Below are 23991 nucleotides of genomic sequence, written 5' to 3'. Positions count from 1 at the left end.
TTTTCAAGTATTTGAATTTCTTTTGAGAAGTGTCTAGTTGGATTATTTCTCCATTTTGTAATTGGATTGCTGTTTCTTTTTAAGTTTTGTGAGCTTCTTAATATTCTAGATATTAACATTTTGTCAGTGAATAATGGGCAAATATTTTCTTCCATTCTGTAGGCTGTCTTTTCACTGTTTCTTTTGCTGTGCAGAAGCTTTTTAATTTGTTCTAATTCTATTTGTCAATTTTTGCTTTGGCTTCTGTGTTTTTGAGGTCCTATCTAAAAAGTCATTGTCTTTACCTTTGTCTAACACATTTCTTGTTTCTTCTAGTGGTTTCACAATTTCATCTTATATTTCTTTGGTCCACTTTGAGTTGATTTTAGTATAAGGTGAAAGTGGATTAAATTTTGATCTTCTGCATATGAATATACAGTTTTCCCTGTATTATGGGGAATAATGAAGAAACTGTCTTTTCTCCAATATGTTTTTGGCACATTTATCAAGAACTGGTCAACTGTAGGTGCACAGGTTTGTTTCTGGGATCATGCAGTTTTGGTTATTATAGCTCTGTAGTATATCTTGAAGTTAGTTATTTCAGTTGCTCTAGTTTTGTTCTTTTTGGTCAAGATTGCTTTGGCTATTTAGAGTTTTTTGTGGTTTCATATGAATTTTGTTATTCTTATTCTGTAAATAATTTCATTAGTATTTTAATAGGGATTACATTGAATCTTTAAAATTATTTTGGGTAGTGTTATGGTTCAGCTCTTGTATATACCCCAAAGGCCTGTGTTAAAGGCATAGTCCCAAGCCCCAGGCTCCTTTGGGAAGTGGTGAAATCTTTAAGAGATGGGACCTGATGGAAAGAAATCAGGGATACACTCTTAGAGGGCAAATTAAGACCTCCAGACCCTCCCTCTCTTTTTGCTTCCTGGCCACAAAGTAAGTAGTTTTTCTCTGCTATGGGCTGTTCCACTGTAGGCCCAAAGCAAAGATGCTAAGAAGGCATGGACTGAAACTCTAAGCCAAAGTAAAATTTTCCTCCTTTAAGTTGATTATCTCAGGTATTTTGTCACAGAGACAAAAAAGACCAACACAGAAAAGTTGTTATGGAGAAGTGGGGTCACTGCTATGACTATACTTGACAGTGTGGTTCAGAAACCTTTGGAATTGGTTTGTGGAAACAGTTTGGAGAGGAGGTAGCCAGAGAATGCCTAGAATGATAAGCAGAGCTGAACTGGTAACTTTAATGGGAGTTCAGAAGACCTGAATGCTGGACAGTAAATGCTGTGCTGATGAGGTTTCAGAAAGAGAAATGGGATTCTATTTGAGAATTAGACTAGAGACCAGTCATGTTATGCTCTGGCAAAAAATGTGTCTATATTTTTTCCATGCCCTGAGATTTAGTGGGAGTTTAAGTTTAAAGGTGACAGACTGATTTATCTGGCAGAGACAATTTTAAGGCAGCACAGAATTCAGGAAGAGGTATGGGTATTGCTGGCTGCCGTTAGTCAAAATTGTGGTGATAATTAGGAACAAAAAGCAAAGCTGAAATATTTGGGGAAACTTGCATTTGATTCAGAAAAGGAACATGTTTACATTTGTAGCCAAGGAGAGTGCAGATTCCCGGAGGAATAAGTGCCATTAAAAAGGAGGCAAGCTGGGCGCAGTGGCACACACCTGTAATCCCAGCAGCTTGGGAGGCTGAGGCAGGAGGATCACGAGTTCAACAGGGAGGCGCTAAGCAACTCAGTGAGACCCTGTCTCTAAATAAAATACAAAATAGGGCTGGGGATGTGGCTAAGTGGTGGAGTGCCCCTGAGTTCAATCTCCGGTACACCCCCCCCCCCCACCAAAAAAAAAAAAAAAAGCTAAATACCTTGAACTAGAACAAGAAGCCTTAAGGGGATCTCAGAAATCAACAAGAGTCCACCCATTGCAGGCTTAAGTGGGTAAAAGTGTATACTCATTTCAAAGATTTTATCTTTAAGAGTGAGCCCTGGGGTGCCCTGCTAGCACAGGGCCCCCTAGGAAATCGTTTCCCTTGGCCGTTTCCCTGTGTTTGGCATTCCAGGAATTCAGGGCCGGTGCAGCTATGGCCCAAGTGGGCTCAGCTACTGTTCACCTCGGTGGCAGATCTTGGCATTTTCTATTTAAGTGCTGTTGTTGCAGGCATGCAGAATGCAAGAGTTGTAGGGTCATGGAGCCTTCACAGATTTAAAATCCGGGAGGCCAGGTAGTATGTGACAGGGTCAAGAGTCCCTGGAAGCAGCCCCTAAAAAGGCAATGTATGAAGCTATGAAAGTGAAGCCGATGATGCAGTGGAGACCCCAGGAAGTTAGAGATGCAAAGAACACGGATTGCTTACCAGACAGTCACAGGCACTGAGCAGAGGCAGCCCAGGAAAGTTGACATGTCTTAAATGCTTGATCCCCAGCTGCTGGTGGTGTTGTGAAGTTTGTGAGGTAGAGAACCTTTAGGAGGTGGGTCTAATAGAATGAGGTCATCAGGGGAATCCTTTTGAACTGGCAATTTGGAACCCCAGAATCTTCCTCTCCCCTTTTGCTTCCTGGCTACCATGAAGTGAGTTTTCCTCTGCCACACACATCTGCCAACTTGGGTTGCCTCATTACAGGGTCAAGCAATGGGGCCAAACAACTGTGAACTGAAACCTGTCCAACTATGAGCGAAATAAACCTTTTCTCTTTTAAACAGATTATATTGAGTATCTTGTAACAGAGACAAAAAGCTGACTAAAACAAGTAGTACGGACATTTTAACAACATTAATTCTTCCAACCCCTGAATATGGATGGTTAGTCCTGTTTTTTGTTTTCTTCTTTTCATCAATGTTTTGCACTTTTCATGGTAAAAAGTTTTTCACATCCTGTCTTAAATTTATTCCTAGGCATTTAAATTTTTTTAGAAACTCTTTTGCATGGGACAGCTTAATGATAGTTCCTTAGATTTTTCAATATAAGGGTAATTTGATTTCCTTTCTTATTATTTGTATCCCCTCTATTTGTCTTGCCAGTTGCTCTGGCTAATACTTCCATTACTATATTGAATAGGAGTTGTGGGAGTGTACATTCCTATCCCAGGAAATGCTTTCAGATTTCTCCATTTAATGTGATGCTGGCTGTGGACCTGTAATATATATCCTTTATTACATTTAAAAATGTTCCTTCTATACTTAATTGGTTGAGTTTTTGTTGTGAAGGGATGTTGAACTTTATCAATTATTTTTATTCATCTGTTGAGAATATCACATGATTTTTGTCTTAAACTCTACTTATATGACAGGTTAAATTTATTGATTTGCACATTGAACCATCCTTGCATCCCTGGAATGAAACCAACTTAATCATAATGTACAATCTTCTTAATGTGTTTTTGAGTATGATTTGCTAACATTTCATTGGGGATTTTTGTATATATGTTCATCAAGGATATGGTCTGTAGTTTTCATTCCTTGATGTGTCCTTATCTGGTTTTGGTATCAGGGTAATACTGGCTTCATAAAATGCATTTGGAAGTGTTCATACACGCTCCTTTTTTTATTTCATGGAATAATTTGAGGAGCGGGAGCATTAGTTCTTTTTAAAGGTCTGATAAAATTCAGCTGGCCCTGGATTTCTTTTTTGGAGGGTCTATGTTTTCTCTTTTTATTACTGTTTCAATCTCATTGCTTGCTACTGGTCTGTTCAGGTTTATCATACCCTCTCAGTTCAATTTTGTTAGGTCATTATGTATCTAGAAACTTGTCCATTTCTTATAGATTTTCCAATTTACTAGAGGATGAACTTTAAAAATAGTCTCTAATGATTCTCTGGATTTCAGTGATATCTGTGGTGCTATCTCCCTTTTCATCTCTAATTTTATTAATTTGGGTCTTTCTTTTGGTTAGTCTGGATAAGGTTTTATCAATATGTTTCTTTTCAAAGAAAACTGTTTTCTTTGCTCTTTTATATTTTTTATTCTCAATTTCATTACTTTTAGCTCTGATCTTAATTATTTCCTGTCTTCTACTGATTTTGCAGTTAGTCTTTAAAAATTCTAATATTCCATGTGTTCAGATTTTGAGTTATGGAGAAGTTCTTCTTTTGGTCTTGTATTTTTGGGGTTCTAAATGCCTCCTGTATTTGTACATCCACCTCATTCCCAAGGCTTGGATATTTTTCTGTTATTTCACTGAACAGTTAATCAATGCCATTAGCACAAATTTCTATTTCTTCCTTCATAATGATTCTAAGATTGGAATTCTAAATGTCCCAGAATTTTGTATATTCTGATCATAGTTTATTGTTTTTTTTAATACTGTCTAAATATGCAAGACTGGCTAATCTGTCCTTAAGCTCTGAGATACTATCTTCTACTTGATCTAAGATATTCAACTGACTATATTACTGTTTTTCATTTCCAAGATTTCCTTGGTTCTTTTTCAGAATCTCTTGAAATTTTTTTTTCACAGCTTGTATTTTTCCTTTTGTTCATTTTAGATCTTTGTTTAATTCATTAATCATTTGAACAATCAGCTTTCTGAATTTTTTTTTGGCCAGAATTTCATTCACTTTAATATTTGTGGATTCAGTTGTTGGGAAGTTATAAACTTTTGGCAGTATCTGCTCTGTTTTCTCAGTATGTTCTTATATTTGTGCATCTATTGGGATGGATTTTTCTTCCTCTTTTATGTGAGGGTCCTTAAGTTAGTAATTATCTCTTTCTAATAACCAAATCAAGTTTCAATAATCAGTGCCACTTTTGAGAGAAGAGACTGACAATTTTAAGAACAATCCATATATCAACATATGCTAAAAAAGTTCTTACTAATGATATCTACTAATCTGTTAACCAAAGAGAAAAATAGGTGAGAAGTAATATAGAGTGAAAAGATTAAGCATTAATGATAACATATTAAATTGAATTGGAAGAAGGGATAAAAAGCAGAAAAAGAGAGAAAGGAAAAAATGAGGGAGGAAAAGAAATAAAATAAGAGAAAGAAGTAGGAGAATAGGAGAAGGGAATGAAGGAAGAAGAAAGGAGGTGTCAAGAGAGGATTCTATTAATTGACTAATGTGTAAAATTAGAACTAAAATCACAAAATGGGAAGACACTAGAAACCAGTTTACATTGAGCAGGTGAAACAATAACAGTCATGAACAGATTGTTTTCTTCTTGCTGAGGCATTTTAAATGGAAACATTTTGTTCTGGGCTTCCAATTTTAGAATCTTCCTGCTTTGAGGAAGTTTGTGTCACAGAAATATCATGCCATTTCTTGGTTCTCGGCACTAACCCAAACTGGCCAAACTTGTAGGGGAGTCTGTATGCTGAGTTCCTCTCCCTTTTGCCTTGGCAGCATCTACTGGGGAATGTTGTCCATTTCAGAGCTGGCTTCTGAAATGGCTTTGTTATTGACTGGGGTTGGGTTGCCTGTCAGGATCACTGGCCAGCCCTTTCACTCATGTAGTCTGTGGACTGACCTGGACTGTACCGCACACCTCATATGTGCTGAGCGGAGGTGTGTCAGTCCAGACCCTCTGGGTGTTGGGGAGGATGGCATGGGGGTCTGTGGTAGGATTTTGCAGGGTTGCTATTTTCCACCTGATCCATCTCAGTTCTACCCTGTGCTCCCAGTCACTGAGTTCAGACTCTCAATTTTAAGGGAAAGCATCCTTTGCTCAAAACAAGTAACAGAGGGGGGAGAGAAAAGGTGAACTGTAGGGATTTATAGACTAATGCTCAGGAAGTTCAAAGCTGGCCTCAGCAAGAAGTGAGGTGCTGATAAGCAACTCAGTGAGACCTTGTCTCTAAATAAAATACAAAATAGGGCTGGGGATATGGCTCAGTGATTGAGTGCACCTGAGTTCAATCCCCAGTACCAAAAACGAAACAACAAACCTAATGGATATAGCAAAAGCAGTGCACTAAGAGGAAAATAAACAACTGAAATAAACAACCTATTACTGCAAAACAGGACTCAGAAAACACAGGATCAAACCAAACCTTAAAATAGTAGGAAAGAAATAATAAATAAGCAGAAATAAATGTAAGCCAAAAAGATAACATAGAGGATAAACAAATTACTGGTTCTTTGAAAATATAGACCAAATTGACAAACCCTTATTTGGACTAAGAAAAAGAGAAGACTAAAATAAAACCAGAGATGAAAAGGGAGACATTACAACTGACACCACAGAAATATGAAAAATCACTAGAGATTACTATAAACAACTATATGGGTGGGGAACCACATTGAATGACCACGCCTTCCAGTCCTGATGCCTCAGGCTCTGGCCAATCACTGCATTTGTCAAGGAGGTCTTCTCTGTGGGGAATGCCCCTAGGGTTGAGTTACACTTTGTAGTCCTGCCCCTTCTTCCCTTTTTTGGATAAAACTTTCTAAGAACAAGAGTCCCCCCCCAATAAAAGCTGACTTCCAAACGTGTTTCCTCTCTCTCCTCGGCCTCTTATGACTTTCTCTTGCTCTCCCTTTCGGGGAAACTGAGGCCGAGAGCCCGGGAAGCCAACCTGAAACTTGTGTAAAGGTAAACTGTGTCTGTGTTTTATTTGGTGTCTCTGCAAATTCACACCAGCGATCTTAGATCTTAGTTCAGCTGCCTGGCTGGTCAGGGGAGGCATATATATCAACAAATGTGATAATGCAGAAGTAATGAAAAAGTTCCTAAACATATACACCCTACCAAGACTGCATCATGAAGAGAAAACCCAAACAGACCAGTAATAGATAAACTGACTGGATCAATTAAAAAAAAAAAAAGTTTCCCATCACAGGACCAGATAGATAGTTTCACTGAAATGTTTAGCAAACATTCAAAGAACTAATACCAATTCTCCTTATTCCAAAAAATAAAAGAGGAAGAAATTCTTTTAAACACATTCTATGAGACCAGCACTACTCTTACACATAAAAGTAGATGAGAACTTGACAATAGAAATGCTCCAGGCCGATATCCTTGAGGAACACAGATGCAAAATCACTCAACAAAATACTAGCAAACCACATCCAACAAATCGAGAGTGAAGGACAAAAATCATACTATCAACAGATAAAGATAAGGCATTTGGTAAAATTAAATGACTCTTTCTGATAAAAACTGCAACCAAAGTAGGTGCTTCAATAAAGGCCACTTACGATGAATCAACAGCCATTACATACTGAATGGAGAAGGCTGCCAACTTCCACCACTTTTTTTAAACATAGTGTTGGAAGTCCTAGCCAGAACAATCAGGCAAAAGAAAGAAGGGGCATCTGAACTGGAAAAGAAGTCAAACTGTCACTGTTTGCAATTGAGATGGTCTTATATGTAGAAAATCCCAAAATGTCACCCCAAAACTATTAGAATAAATGAATTCAGCAAAATTGAAGGATACTAAATCAACATATAGAAATTGGTAGAACTACTACAAACCTATAGTAAATTATCTGAAATAAAATCAAGGAAGCAATCTCACTTAATATAGTTATAAAAATACCTACCAATAAATTTATTCAAAGAGGTGAATCATCTCTTCAATGAAGTTTATGAAATACTGGTGAAAGAAAGTATAGAGGACACAAGAAGTGCAAAGACATTCCATGTAACAGATTGGAAGAATCGATATTGCTAAAATGTCCATACTATTGCTAAATATTAATATCCATACATATTGCTAAAGTGATTTATATTTAATGCAATTCCCATCAAAATACCAATGACAACACAACTAGAAAAGAACAATCCTAAAATTATGAGCCCCCAAATCCGCAAACAGCCTGTTATCTTGAGCAAAAAAGAATATGTACGACTAATGGAATGGAGAGCCTTGAGCAGAGCCACACCTATACAGCCAAATTATTTTCAACAAAGGTGCTAAGAAAGGATAGTCTTTTCAATAATATTGCTAAGAAAATCAGATATTCACAGGCAGAAGAATAAAACTAGAGCCTTCTCACCAGTTTAAAAATGGATTAGTCTTAAGTGTAATACCTGAAACTGTGAAACTCGCAGAAGAAAACAAAGGGGGATGCTTTAGAACATTGGAATGGGCAAGGAATTTTTTGGACAAGATCCCCAAAGCAAAAGAAACAAAGGCAAAAATAGACAAACGGGAACAAACAAAAAACTTCTGCAGAGCAAACGAGTACAGAGAGAACCTACAGAACAAGAGAAAATATTAGAAAATCATCTGACAAGGAGGTGGTATTCAGAATATATAAAGAACTCTGAAACTCAGTAGCCAAAATCAACCCAATTAAAGGGAAATAGAGCCTGTAATCCCAGTGGCTTGGAAGGCTGGGGCAGGAGGATAGCAAGTTCAAAGCCAGCCTCATCAACTTAGTGAGCCCTAAGCAGCTTAGTGAAACCCTGCCTCAAAAATGGGCTGGGGATATGGCTCAGCGGTAGCACCCTGGGTTCAATGTCTGATACCCCCCTCATCCTGCAAAAAAAAAAAAAAAAAAAAAAAAAAGAAAACAGACCCAAATAGACATTTATCAAAAGAAGACATACAAATATCCAACAGACAGAAGTGCTCAACATGACTAATCATCAGGGAAATGCAAACTGAGATGTCACCTCACTCTAGTAAGAATGTCTATATAAAAAATACTAAAGAAAATACATGCTGGCAAAAATGTGAAGAAAAAGGAATCCTTGCACACCATTGGTAGTGATAACAGTATAGAAAACAGTATGGAGGTTCCTCAAAAAATTAAAAGTAGAACTATCATATGATCCAGCAATCCCACTCCTGGGTATATACCCAAAGGAAATGAAGTCAGTATGTCAACAAACAAACAAACAAACCACCTGCTTCCATGTTCACTGCAACACTGTTTACAACAGCCAAGAACTGGAAACCACCTAAGTATCCAGTTGATGAATGGATAAAGAAAATATGGTACACATTTCATTCATAAAATGTGGAACACTATTCATTCATAAAAAAAAGAATGAAATCCTACCATTTCGATAACATGGGTGGAACTGAAGATCATTACTGTGCCTGACTAACTTGACTTGTCACATAGTCTTACTCATGTGGAATCTAAAAATGCTGTCTCACAGAAGTTAAGAAAAGAATGGTGGTTACCAAAGGTTACCAAGAGCAGTGGACAAAGGTTCATTAGAAGAGACTATGTTACAATTGGGTAAGAAGTTGTGGTGCTACTGCATAGCAGGGTGACTATATGTAATTGTATGTTTATAATATATAATGTATTATTATCAATTAAAAGCTGGAAGAAATTTTGAGATTTTTCAAATGTTTGAGAAGATTCATCTCTTTAACTTGATTTGAACATTACACAATATATACATATATCAAAACATTACCTGGTATCCCATTAATTTGTGTAATTTTTGTTTTTATGTATCAGTTGGAAATATTTTTTAAAAGGTCTGATAAGGCATACATTATATTTCATGTGCTCATTTGGAAAAGGAAGAAAGTTACATATTATTAAACTGTTTCTTTTTTAATTAATAACAGATTCATGTTACCTATTGTCAATCTCAATAAACTATGTTATGGGTATTAAATGGAGAGTTTAATAAGCTAAATTAAAAAATAGAATTACTACGATTAAGCAGTTCCAATACTAGAACTATGTAAAATATTCAAAAGAAATATGTAAAAGAGTTCTGAAGAGATATTTCATACACATGTGTTAGCTTTCTGTTGCTACGACAAAAAACCCAAGATAATCAACTCATAAGAAGGAACAATTTAACTTGGCTCCCATTTTCAGAGGGTTTAGTCCATGGTCAGTTGGCTCCACTGTTTTGGGGGCTGTGGTGAGGCAGAACATCATGCTGAGAAGCATGTGGTTGAAGCAAAGGTACTCACCTCAAGGCAACCAGAAAGCAAAGAGAGTCCCCAGTGATCCAGCTTCCTTCCATAAGGCCTCACTTCCTAAGTGTTCCACCTCCCAACAGCACCACAGACTAGTGATCTTACCTGAAATACATGGGACTTCGAGGGACACTCCGATCCAAATTATATTCCATGTTCACAGCATCAACAGTCACACAAGTCAAAAGACAGAGACAATCCAAGTATCCATCAATGGAGGAAAGGATAATTAAAATGTCATATACATACATGTGTGTATATATACATATATATACACTCACAGCGGAATAGTCCAGTCTTAAAAAAAGACAGAAAATTGTGACGTGCTACAATGTGGATGAATCTTGGGGATGCTGCTAACTGAAGAAAGTCACAAAAAGACAAATATTATATGATTCCATTTATATGAAGTAACAAAACAGTCAAATTCATAGGGACAGAAAATAAAACGGTGGTTTCCAGGGGGTGCATAGGAATAGAGGAAATGAGTTGTTGAATGCATACACAATTTCAGTTTTGCAAGGTAAAAGGAGTGCTGGAGATTGGTTGAACACTGTAAAAATGATGGAACACTCATGAATTGTATACCTGAAAATGAGTGAGATGTCAAATTTTGTTATGTGTTTGAACACAGTTTAAAATCTGACTCGCCATTAGTAGACTCACACGTAGGCTATGAGCAAGATTATGAGCATTTCTTTTCCAAGTACTTCTGTCCTGGTTTAGAGATGCTGACCTTAACCTTCAACACTATGTGTCAGTGTTTCATGTCCTTTGTATCAATGGACTCTTTCAAATCAGTAATGTTAATTGCTAAACTTTAATTCTCACTGGAGAGTTTTTTTTAATACTGATTTCTCTTGTGATTCAAAATTTGGAAAAACACAAATTTCTCATGAAAATCTGGGAAGGAATTCTCATGTGAAAATATTAACCAAAACATTAGCAAAAAGAATAAAGTAATATACAGAATAAACCAAGAGGATTTATAAGTGTAAGGATGATTTAATATTAGAAATCAAACGATGTAATTCATTCGACTGACAGATTCAAGGCAAGTAATCGTTCTCAATAAATTCAAATAAACTTCTAAAACTCACCATTTGTGATAAAACCTCACAGTAACCTAGTAACAGGAAGGAACTCTTTTAATCTGATAAGGGATATATACACATTTTAAAAACCCTGCAGCAAATTGAAAATTTAATATGAAACACTGACACTTTCACCTTTAAGATCAGACACAGGATTAGAATGTTTCAGTATTACTACTTCTACTGATATTTGTATTAAAGAGAGGCTGTAACTAATCAGCACAATGAACAAGAGAAAGCAATAAACAATGTAAGATTTGGAAAGAAATCTGAAATTGTTCATAGATGATATGATTACAAACTATAAAATCCAAAACAATCCAGATATGCCTCTAGAAAGGAGAAAAGTTTACTAAAGTTACTGAATAGAAAATCAGTATGCAACAACTAACTTTAATTCTAAATGCTGACAATAATAAAAAACCTGTAAAAAATACCCTTTACAAAAAAATAGAAGTGCCTACAGATCAGCTACATAAAAGTATGCAAATCTCTACAAGGAAATTTGTAAAACTTCATTAAGAGAAGGTCTAAGAACAGAGGAAAAAGTCTTATGTGACAGATTTAATCATGAATTAAGCAATAAAAAATGTGACCAAGAAAACTAAATTAAGAGAATAAAAAGACAAGACACAGAATGGTAAAATGTTAGCAATGATGTTATGCAACCAATAAAGAACTACTAGAAACATTGGCAAATAAAACACAGAGGCAGTTTATAAAAGAGAAAATCATACTGACCAACAAACATACAAAAAATTTAATCTTCCTAGTCAATTAAAATGAGACATGAAGGCATGTTGCACCCAACAAAATAGTAAAAATGTTAGTTTGAAAATATCAAGAAGGAGAAGCAAAATCACCCCTGGTTAAGAGCCACTGATTCTAAATAATATACCATGAAACTCTACATTTTTCCATCCTGCTGTACATAAAACTACATGTTTTATTTTAAGGGCAAAGTAAGGAATTTTTCAGGGGATGATTTCACCACATGAAATCTTTACCTTAATCACCAATTCAAAATCTAATAATCCTTGTGAAAACTTTGACTACAATGTATGTAAAATTCATTTTGTAGAAAGAAGATAAAAAAGGTTGAAATCCTAAAGAACAGCAAAGGCGCCATAAACATATTTTTTATTAAAAAAGCGTGATTTGGGGCTGGGGTTGTGGCTCAGCGGTAGAGCGCTCGCCTTGCATGCACGAGGCCCTGGGTTCGATCCTCAGCACTACATAAAAATAAATAAGTGGAAATAAAGATATTGTGTCCAACTATAAAGAAAAAATAAATATTAAAAAAACCGTGATAAGCAGATGGAAGGCAAACTTCACATTTAGGATATTACAATTTTTGTACCTGTCATAAATTGATCTTTTAGATTTTAGAAATGTCAACTAGATCACTTTGTAGGCCCAAAGAAAATTTATCTGCCCTTTTTTCATGAGGAAACTAAGAAACACTTCTAGAATATTTAGACTGAGATGCAGCATGTTACATTGATTTTTGTAGGCTCCCAGTTGCAATATTGGTCTGGTGTCTATCTTCTCCAGACTCTGACCTCTACATGTACAGACGTTGCCTGCGTGGCTCACTGTGGTCTTCTTAGAACTAGCCTCATGCCTGTGGTATTGGCATAAAAACAGACATCAAGACCAATGATACAGAATAGAAGACACAGAGACACATCTATCGTCCGCGTCCAGTCACTCGGGGGAAATTCTTAGGGAGTTAGAAAGGAACCGAGTTCCTCAACAAGATGCTAAGGTGCAAAAAGTAAAACCAAGAATCAATAAATGGGATGGACTCAAACTAAAAAGCTTCTTCTCAGTAATGGAAACAATGATGTGATGAGAGAGCCTACAGAATGGGATAAAAATCTTTACCACATGCACATCGAATAGAGTACTGCTTTCCAGGATATATAAAGAGCTCAAAAAACTTAACACCAAAAAACCAAACCAAAACAAAACAAAAACAAACAAACAACAACAACAAACCCAATCAAGGAACTGAACAGACACTTCACAGAAGAAATATAATCGATCAACAAACATATGAAAAAATGTTCACCATCTCTAGCAATTAGAAAAAAAACAAATCAAAACTATTATAAGATTTCATCTCACTCCAGTCAGAATGATAATTATCAAGAATACAAGCAATAAGAAATGTCAGCAAAGATGTAGAGGAAAAGGTACACTCATACATTGCTGGTGGCACTGAAAATTAGTGCGACCATTCTGGAAAGCAGTATGGAGATTCCATAGAAAACTTGGAATGGAACCACTCCTTGGTTTAAGCCCAAAGGACTTAAAATCAGCATACTATACAGCGCATCAACGTTTACAGCAGCTCAATTCACAATAGCTAAGCCATGGGACCAACCTAGGTGTTTCAACAGATGAATGAACAAAGAAAATGTAGTGTATATACACAATGGAATATTACTCGACCATAAAGAAGAATGAAATTATGGCATTTGTTGGTAAATGGATGAAACTTGAGACCATCATACTAAGTGAAATAAGCCAATCCCCCAAAACCAAAGGCTGAATGTTCTCACTGATATGTGGATGCTAACCTACAATAAAGTGGGGGTGGGGAAGAATAGACATCCACTGGATTAGACAAAGGGGAATGAAGGGAAGGGAAGGGAAGGGGGAGGGGAATAGGAAGGACAGTGGAAATAATTTGACATAACTTTCCAATCCTTGCATATGAATATATGACCAGTATAACTCCACATCCTCTACAACCAAAAGAATGGGATCCTAATTAGAATAAGTTATACTCCACGTATGTAAAATATGTCAAAATACACTTTACTGCCATGAATATCTAAAAAATAAAAATTGGAAAAAAAAAACCTATCCCCATTCCTGGCACACACAATGGTCAAATATCTGAATGAAATGAGCAATTTTAGTATAAACTTGAAGAATTATTTATTGAAAAACCATTTTATAATAGACTCAGGTAACAATACATTTAGTAGTATTAAAACAAAACTACATAATTTCATTAAGGTGCAATTAAAACATTTGAAATGGCACAATATATTTCAAACCAGTATACTAGCTTTCTAAATTGTAAGACTAGTCTATTCTAATCTTGAAGTCTGACTTAAGTTTTAGAATAGGGAAATATATACATTTTATGTATATATATATTTAAAAAATAGTAACTACACTAACCATGTCTTTGAATTTCTCGGTGACATTTTTATTATTTTGTAACTCTAGGTGACCATACTGAAAATACAAACACATTTTTAGAATACAGACTGAATATCCCTTATTCAAAATGCTTGGAACCAGAAGTATTTCTGACTTTGAAGTATCTGTATAAACTCTGAGCTGAGCATCCCTAATATGAAAATCCACCAAAATGACACTCAGAAAATTCTGGGTAAAGTAAAAGAGGTCTGTGTCACTGACACATTTTGTTTTGGATTTTCAGATTAGGAATGCTCAACCTGCACTACTTTGTTTTCAATATCCTTTGTCCCTCCCTCATCCTCTCAGGGAACCTCTCTATCACTGAGTCACACTCCCAGTCCTATATTCTTATTTTTAATGTAGCTTTACCATGGTTACAATTTTAGAGTTTTCCCCCTTTTATAGAAAACTATCACATACATATATGTAATATCTGGGAAATAAGTTTTAACTAAAAGCCACCTTAAAATAGCAGTATTTTTGTTATAATCTATACCAAAGGAACAACCATTGTTCTGCTGTTTCATCATTCTCAGCTAATGGATAAATCATGGATTCCATTGAAAATGCCATGACTATGCTATTGAGAAGAAATAAAAATTTAGCCAATAAGTAGGGCAAGAATAACAGTCATTTTTAATGTGTGAAAGCAAATAGCTTCCTGGACACTATCACAGCATCTTTGGGTGATGAATGAATCAAGCAGAAAACATTTTTTTTTTCAAAAACACAGTTGTTCACTTAAATATTAATCCCCACTTAAAGACTGTGAATGGGTTGAAAATGAAAGCTGAAATACAATTTCTAAAGGTTGAATTCAAGGAGTATTTCATATACTGAAGATCACACCCAAGCTTTCCATCCTGGGAAAAGTCGGCTGAGATTTTTGGGGTCCATAGCCTGCTGTATGAGCAAATTCACTTGTCCACCCACACTGAGCACGGTGCCTTCTTCCACTCCTTTCAGTTTCTCTTGCAATCTCATCAAGACACGTTCTGCCACTTTGTTGAAACTTTGGTCAATATCACTAATGACGAAAACACAAAAGTGTCAATGATGTAGAGCAATTTTAAGGGTCTTGGGAGTAAGAAAACATAACTGACAACAGACTCTTCCTAAAATACTACTCACCTAAGATCTCGTTTGCTTTCTCGGTCATCCGCATTTGGAGTGGTGTGTAGCTCAGTTTCATCTTCTGGCCTCTGCTGTAAATACAGAGCTTTCAAAGGATTCATGGTCCAGTCAAAGAGTGGATCATACAAGAGAACCTAACAGAGAGAACACGTGTATTAGAAGAACAATGTGCATCCTGATCATGTATTATAAAGAATGGAGTCAGGGTTAGAAAAACAACAATAGGTCAGTAACACAGTAGTTGATAGGAGGAGAGGGAGCAAACTTATCAAGCATCTTCATGTTTCCTGGTGGAAGAAACTTTAATGACATCATGTTCTGAGGGTCTAATCTGTTCTAAATTCATTTTTCCTCCATATCTGGAGTGATATCCATTGGCACGTTTCCTGACTAGGTGAATTTGTTTATTAAAAGGAGATAAGCTCTAATGAGTTCCATTCCTTCACTTTCTACTCTGACCAATGTGGTAATAGGTAAGGATATTTGTTTTGTAGGCCCCAACTTCCCAATGGCACTTTATTAGAAAGAGAAAAAAATGAAATTTACAAAGTAAGGTCATGAGGGATTTCTGAATTTGACAGTTCAAAAAAGCTAACTGCCCTGGTGTTTATAAGCTTAGAAACACCCCTCCCCTTGTAGTTAGGCTTTAGCAAATCCTTAGGAGTCTTAAGAATAAATGAAGAGTAAATTATAGAAAAAAAGTTTCTGCAGGACATGCAAGCATTAAAAGGCTGGAATACTTATTGTTGCTAATTTTACTGTGCTTCTCAGTACAACCACATATTGGGATTATAAAACGTCTTTAGTGGGTTTAGTTCTAGGATATGCTAGATTAACAGTCCAAACATTTCTTCATATTTTATGATGCTGTTTTGATTGTTCTTTCAGGCCATTAAAAACTATGAAGGGAAGAGACTGACAATGATTACATGTGCCTTGTTCATAAGTGTGACTTCAGATTGGACTTTAACAAATCTTTATCTTGAGACAGGCCACCTGATGGAGAATTGGGGCCTCTGAAGCAAATGCCCTTAACCAGGACATAAGTTATGAGTTTTATTCACAAAAGAGAAGAATATTTTATTAGTCAACTAATGGGAAGGAATGAAGTCCTCTATTATAAAGACCCTATGTAGTCATCTTGGGTTGAAGTATAGAAACAACACAAATTACTTAATTATTATCCAAAGTACAAGTATGAAGACATGAATTGGTGTGAATATACTTTGTATACAACCAGAGATATGAAAAATTGTGCACTACATGTGTAATAAGAATTGTAATGCATTCTTCTGTCACATATAAATAAAAAATAAATTAAAAAAAATTTTAAAAAAACAACCAATGGCTTGTGTCAGGAATCATATTTGAATATATTGGAATTAGGGAGGAAATGGAATTAAAAAATAAGCTTTAGTCTAACTACCCAAACAGAAGAGGACCCAGACAGAAGTGGCTGAAAACAATAAAGGAACACAAACTGATTAAGCTACAGTAGGGTTTCTCAATCTTAATATCATAATTTTAGGATTGGATACTTTATTGTGGAGCTGTGTACTGTAGGATGATCAGCAGCAGTCCAGCCTCTACCTAGAAGATGTCAACTGTAACCCCCACCCACTCTGTGATAACAAAAAGTATCTCCAGACATTGACAGATATCCTCCATGCAACAAAATTGTCCTTGGATAAGTATCATTGAGCTAGAGGGAGAAAAATATTTCCTTAGTAGAACAGATAAAACCTTGGAGGACATGATGATCCACTGTGAAGAAAACAAGACCTTGAAGGCCAGGAAAGACAGAGAAAGGAAAATGCACCCAAAGCGCTCTGAAAGAGAGGTTTAGAAAGGAGGGAGATGTTTAAATTGTAATTAGATCAGAAATAGTAACTGTGATTCAATGAAACCTAACAGAAGAAAAATAATGAATTCAAGAGAAGAATGATCTCCCAGACAATTGGCACCTACTTTGCTATTGAGAAGTACCCTCCTGAAGTTGAAGCCAGGAATTATATAGTAAAATCAACTTGAAATTACTCTCACAACAATAGGTCAGTAACAACCATTTCTAGAACTCATTTGCTATGGGACAACCATAGCAAATGAGTTCTAGAAATTTGGACAGATTTACAAAGGGAATATCAGATAGGCTGGTTAAAAAAAAATCACAAAGCATTAGGGAGGTATGTTCAGAAATGACAGTTATTATAGGTAGAGATGCAAATCACTTCTTGGACTCCAAACCCTTTTGGAGTACATCCACAGTCCTTACAATGATGTAGAAATCCTTATAGGTGATTAAGCAACATTACTTCTTTGACTTCCTCTTTTATTACCCTTTAAAGATGAAGCTCTTGAGCGATTTTTAACTAAACTTCTGAGGTCCTAAAGGAATGTGCCCTTTTGGTAAGTGTAAACCTAGAATATACCTATGAAGAACTCCCAAAGCTACCTGTGCATAAAAAAATACTTAACTGAAACTGGAGGCATTTCTAACCCCCCCCCCAATTTTTTATATCTATTTTATTCATTTTTATGTGGTGCTCAGGATCGAACCCAGCGCTTCGCAGGTGCTAGGAGAACCCCAATCCCCCCAAATTTTTGATGTGTGAAAATGCTTAGTGTGTAATCTCTCTCTTGCTGCCCAGTAGCGTCCCACTGCAATAAAATGAATAAGTGCTCTTTAAATCAATGACTTCCTAACAAAGTGCACTACATGGTAGAGAAATAAAGATTTCCTTATAATATACTTTACCTCTACAATGGTTAGCAGAGTTTCCTGAGAATTTCTCATAACTTCCATGGTTTTCTCACAGCATCTACAGAGCCAAACACATTATAATATGGATTTTACTGCATACTGTTTTCAACACATATTTACTTATAGACACTCATGTGTCATACTCTGAGACTATCCTAATTAGGAATTCCCAAATTTATACCTCAAAGAACTTGGCAAAGTAAACTTTTGAGGCTGGGTTGTGGCTCAGTAGTAGAGTACTCGCCTAGTACATTTGAGGCACTGGGTCCGATCCTCAGCACCACATAAAAATAAATAAATAAAGTAAAGGTCTTGTATCCAAATACAACTAAAAAAAAATAGTTAAAAAAAGGTAAGCTTTTAACAGACGTTTCTGAAATGAATACAAATACATACATATAAATGTTTCATAAGCTTAGCATTTATAAGAAAAAATACTACTATGAAACATCTCTTTCAGTCTTGATTATTGTGGCAATACTAGTTTACTTGATTTGAATCTGCTCCAATCAAAATTGAGTACAGCCTGGAAGCGGGTGCTGTGGTGGGTCCACCGTGGACCCCGGGGTATTCTTGCTTGGGCGCTGCTCTTGGGGTGACCCACTGGCCTCCCAGGCTAGGACTTCAGGGTCAGCCAGCCTACGCCACGCTGGCCGAGACACCGCTGGCAGTTGTCATAGTGACAGCGGCCACCCTGGCCTCCTACCTCTGCCTCACCGGGCCTAGGAAATGGCCAGGGTATAGGGTGGGGAGGCTAGGGCTCTGACTTCACTGGTGTCTTGGGTGGGAAGCATCTGGGAAGCCTCTGGCTTGCTAGGTCTCTTCCCACTGGAATCTTGGGGAAAACAGGTGCAGACGTAGGGTTTGTTGGGACTTAAGCAATTCACTAGGCTCTTTTTGGAACTCAATCCTTGGAACAATCTGATGAGATGGGAGGGTTTTGCCAAGGTGCTTAAAGTTTCACTAAAATGCTGAGACTGGTTTTGAACTTTCGATACTCTTGCCTCAGTCTCTGAGTTGCTGGAATTACAGGCATGTACCACCATGCCTGGATAAGTGAAAAATGAAAAACAGACTGGACCTCCAAAGAGGACACACAAATGGCTTACAAACATGAAAAAATGCTGAACATCATCACTCATGCAGGGACTACAGTGGGACATACCTTTATACCCCCAGTGACTGTAATCAGAAAAATATAGGGAAATAACAAGTGTTGGGGAGAGAAAGTAGAAAATGGGAACCCTCAGTTGTTGCTGGTGGGAATGCAGAATGGTTCAGCAGCTGGCAAAAATCATTTGGTAACTCCCCAGAGGTTAGACATGGAATATACCATATAATCCAGCACTACCACTTGGAGGTAGAAACCCTGAGGGGCTGACAACCGGTGTTCAAACAAATATCTTGGACAAGTTTGTTCACAGCAGCACTGTTCACAAGAGGCAAAAGCTGGGAAAACCCAAGTGTCCATGGACAGCTAAATGGATGAATGAGATGTGGTCCTTCTATACAGTGAGATAGTGTTTGGCCACAATAAGCCCTGAAGCCCTGATCATGCTACAACCTGGAGGTACCTTAAAATGTTATGCAAAATGAAAGCCAAACTTATTTCCTGATTATATTTAAATAAATGTCCAGAATAGTAAAATAAGACAGAAATCAGGTTTGTGTTGGCCAAAGGCTAGGGCTAGGAGGGTGGAGAATAACTGCTTAATTGTATAGATTTTACTTTGGGGTAATGAGAATGTTTTAGAGCTAGATAGAGGTGCTGGGCATACAACTGTGAATGTACTAAATGCCTCAGACTCATTCTTTTTATATTTTTATTATTATTTTTTAATGTATACCATACAAACTTTAATATCATATTTAAGGCAATGTAAAATTTAGTTTCAAACTTAATATGATTTGCATGCAATACAAAAGTACTCATTTATTTCTCCATCAATGAGTAATATCAACCCTTTAAATCCTTGCTAAATGAATAGAAAACCAATAATAATTATTTTCCTATTCTGATTTCTTTAATTGTGGCTGATCAGAATCCTTTAACCTGGTCATGTGTTCTTTTCTTTTGTAAGGAATGTAGGTCATTCTCTTTAAAATGGTCAATTTTATATTATTTTAATCCATCTTAGTTAAAAAAATAGATTGGTTTAAAAAAATGGCGTACACAGATCTATGTGAGAAAAAAACTAGAAGGAATTGCAAATCTTTTTTAGCACACAGTTGTACTACAATATAAGCTCCTTTTAGACATAACTAGTCTCTGCTATATCCCCAACAATGAGCACCCAATCTTAGTTCTAATCAATAAAAGGAGTTAGTTAGCTAGGACTGAGACATTAAAGTTATAAAGGTGGGCTGCTTCCAGAGGTGGTTAGGAATGACAGTATACATGACAGACTGAGTTAAGTTCCAGGTGGCAAGAAGAAGGAAAAACTATTACTGCTTTTACCCAGGGTGTTTTTCATACTAGTGTAAGGCATTGGAATATAATTCTACCATTGATCCATTATCTACATAAATATATAATCCAAATAATTTCACACCAAAATTGTCTACTCTCCTTTACCTTATATCACTTACCTTCTGAAGACCCCTTCAACACCAGTAATGCCCATGCCATCCACAATATCTCTGGTGAGTCTAAATGGAACTGTTTCAGGAGTAGGAAGGATTTTACCCTGTTCAAAAGCAACCCCTAAAATAAAAAAATACAATCAGGTAAGGAGGCCTGACAGCTGACTTATATTTTTCCCAACTAGCACCAGTGAACTTTGCAAAAGCAACAATCTTTCATTTTTTTCTATTGGTACTAAAACATATAGTACCTCGTCTCCACCACTGTCTATGCAATCCACCTCAAATACAAAAATAAAACTTCTTGATATACAGAAATCTGATTAAAGAGTGTGTTTTTTTTTTGAAAATGAAGTAATTATTGGTAGAACTTAAAATGAAGAAGATATGTATATTTTTAAACTTTTTTTTTTTTTTTTGGTAACACCAGGGATTTAACCCAGGGCCTTGAACATGTTAGGTAAGTTCTCTACTACTGAGATACATTTTGAGACCTTAATTTATTTTGAGATAGGGTTAGGCCAAGCTGCCACTGGCCTCAAACTTGTGATACTTCTGCCTCAGCCTACCAAATAGCTGTGCTTATTAGTGTATACCACCATGCCCAGTTTGTTTTAAAACATTTTTTAGTGAAACTGTTTTGAGATAATTATAGATTCACACCCAGGTGTAAGAAATAATACAGAAAGATCATTCTATACCATACTTTTACCCAGTTTCTCCTTATGGTAATTATCTTGTGAAACTAGTACAACATCATGGCCAGAATACTGACACCAAACAGTCAAGATACATAACTCTTCTCTCACAAGGATCCTTTACACTGCCCTTATATAGTCACACACTCAAGTTTCTTCCTGTGACTTTACCACTCCCCACCCCACCCCTGTTCTTCTAACAACCTTTGATCTCTTTTCCCTTTTTATAATCTTGTTATTTCAAGTTTATGAAATAAATGGAATTAGAGTATGCAACTGTTTGGGATAAAGTCTTTTTACTTAGCATATCCTCTGGAGATTCATCTAAATTGCTGTAAACTCAAAACAGTATTTCTTATTGCTAAGTAGTATTGCATGATAGGGTGTGACCGTTTGTTTAAACATTTGCCCACTGAAGGACAATACAAATTATTTCCAATCTAGTTTTTATAGATAAAGTTACCAGTTAAACTACTTTTTTGTGTGTTTATTTGCTGAGCATTTTTTTTGAAGTGTCCATTTATACCTTTTACCTATTTTGCAAAGGATTTTTTATTTTAATTTTTTAAATTATTGAGTTTTTGAGAGAAAGGGACCCAAGGGGAAAGGACTACTTGCTGTATTTGAATAGAGTTGCATAGATTTCCCACAGTTACTACTGATACCAAGGGGTGGGTTGGGGGGCGGTGGAGACAGATAGAGAGAGAGAGGTGGGGGGAGTTGGAAAAAGAGACAAGCAGGTAACAGAATAAATGATACAGTGAGAAGGTTTGATACTGTGCTGGCTGCTGGCCTAGCCCTTAACTTCTATTTCCTTCCTCTTGGAGCCCTGAGATGCTAAGTCCAGGATATGCTAGAGAGAGGTCATGTGGAGAAGCTCTGAACCATCAGACATGTACATTAAGAGTCCATCTTGGGCTGGGGATGTGGCTCAAGCGGTAGTGCACTTGCCTGATATGCACGCGGCGCTGGGTTCTATCCTCAGCACCACATAAAAATAAATATGTTGTGTCCACCGAAAACTAAAAAATAAATATTAAAAAATTCTCTCTCTTCCTCTTTCTTTTTTTTTTTTTTTTGAGAAAAAAGAGTCCATCTTGGACTCTCTTCCATTTGAGTCTTAAGATGACTCTAGCCCTAGACACTAGCTGCAACTGCATGAGAGATTTTAAGCGAGAACTTCTGAGCTGAGCTCAGCCAATCTACAGATCATGAGAGATTTATTATTTATAATAATAAATTGTGATTTGAGCTATTAAGTTTGGGGGTGGGTGTTCTGTAAAACAGATGACCAAAGAGATATATTTAGAGAAAAGTATATAAATCACCCAACTCATTCAAGTGTGTGGGGCTGAGTATTTAAAAAGTGAAGAAATTTATGTAACCCGTACTCAACTCTTAATGTGCTCCAGAATCCCTTCTTTGTCCCCTCCTACCAGTCACCCACCACTTCTTCAAACTGTTATCTATTCTGACTTCTAACAGTATAGATTAATCTTACCAGTTTCTGATTTTTATGTAAATGTTATCATTCATATTATTTTGTGTGTAAATTTTTTCATTCACAATTATATTTCGGTCTTCATATTATATATAACTATTGTTCATTCAATCTAATTATTATATTCCATTTTATGAATATATATATTCCATTGTATTTATTCATCCATTCTACCTGTGACAGGTGTTTGGACTGTTTCTAGTTATAGACTATTATAAATAGTACTTTCATAAATATTCTTTTTTTTTTTTTTTTAAAGAGAGAGTGAGAGAGGAGAGAGAGAGAGAGAGAGAGAATTTTTTTTTTAATATTTATTTTTTAGTTCTCGGCAGACACAACATCTTTGTTGGTATGTGGTGCTGAGGATCGAACCCGGGCCGCATGCATGCCATGTGAGCGTGCTACCGCTTGAGCCACATCCCCAGCCCCCATAAATATTCTTATATGTGCATTTCTGTTGGAATAGAACTCCTAGCTCACAGGATATGAATATCTTCACCTTTAGTAGATAATGACAAACAGTCAAAAGTGATTTCACAAATTTGTTCTTTTCATCTATAAGATGTTTTTAGCATGGCCTGGCAAAGCTGGTATACTTCCACCTCTATTTTGCATCTTCCAGACTACTGCCCTCCTGTTTGTCATGCAAACTCTCACTCTTCTATTGAGAAAACCACATCTGACTTTAACAAACCCATTCCCACTTCTTATTTGTTATATCTTAACCCTAAGACTCTCTCAAATTCATTGAACATTGGCATGCGCACACAATCTTCCTATTTATTCCAACTCTGGAATTCTTTCTGCAGAAGCCATATAATATCCTTGACGTTCTGTTTTTTTTTTTTTTTTTTTTTTTTAGTTGTAGATGAACACACAGTTATCTTTATTTTTATGTGGTGCTGAGGATCAAACCCAGTGCTTCTCACATGTGGGGCAAGTGCTTTACCACTGAACTACAACCCCAGCCCCACCTTCTCTGTTTTAATGGAAAGCGATTTTACTCTGTTTTAGCAAACTACTTCTATGGATTATACCCCAGAATTTATAATCTCCTAAAAGTGTACCTTCTTAGAAATCTTAAAATTCTACATTTTAACCAAATCTGTTTATTCCCTTATCCTTATTAAATAATTTGTCTTTAAATTCAAGTGAGATTTC

At 36.3% G+C, this 23991-nt stretch overlaps 1 protein-coding gene across 1 annotated transcript in view; it reads right to left on the bottom strand.

Annotated features, from left to right (window-relative positions):
* Window positions 1-13919: 13919 nt before the first annotated feature.
* Window positions 13920-23991, bottom strand: part of Atm (ATM serine/threonine kinase) — a 166204-nt gene continuing 156132 nt past the window's right edge. The window contains exons 60-63 of the mRNA XM_026399043.2: window positions 20638-20752; window positions 18043-18106; window positions 15285-15421; window positions 13920-15180 (exon numbers count right to left, since the gene is read on the bottom strand). Coding sequence (XP_026254828.2) covers window positions 14997-15180; window positions 15285-15421; window positions 18043-18106; window positions 20638-20752 — 500 coding nt within the window. The 3' untranslated portion in view covers window positions 13920-14996. The remainder of the gene's footprint in view (window positions 15181-15284; window positions 15422-18042; window positions 18107-20637; window positions 20753-23991) is intronic.

Source organism: Urocitellus parryii, chromosome 4, assembly GCF_045843805.1.
Source record: "Urocitellus parryii isolate mUroPar1 chromosome 4, mUroPar1.hap1, whole genome shotgun sequence".
Classification (NCBI taxonomy): Eukaryota; Metazoa; Chordata; class Mammalia; order Rodentia; family Sciuridae; genus Urocitellus; species Urocitellus parryii.
Note: the sequence above shows the minus strand (reverse complement) of the source record. Positions and strands in the feature narration are given on the sequence as shown.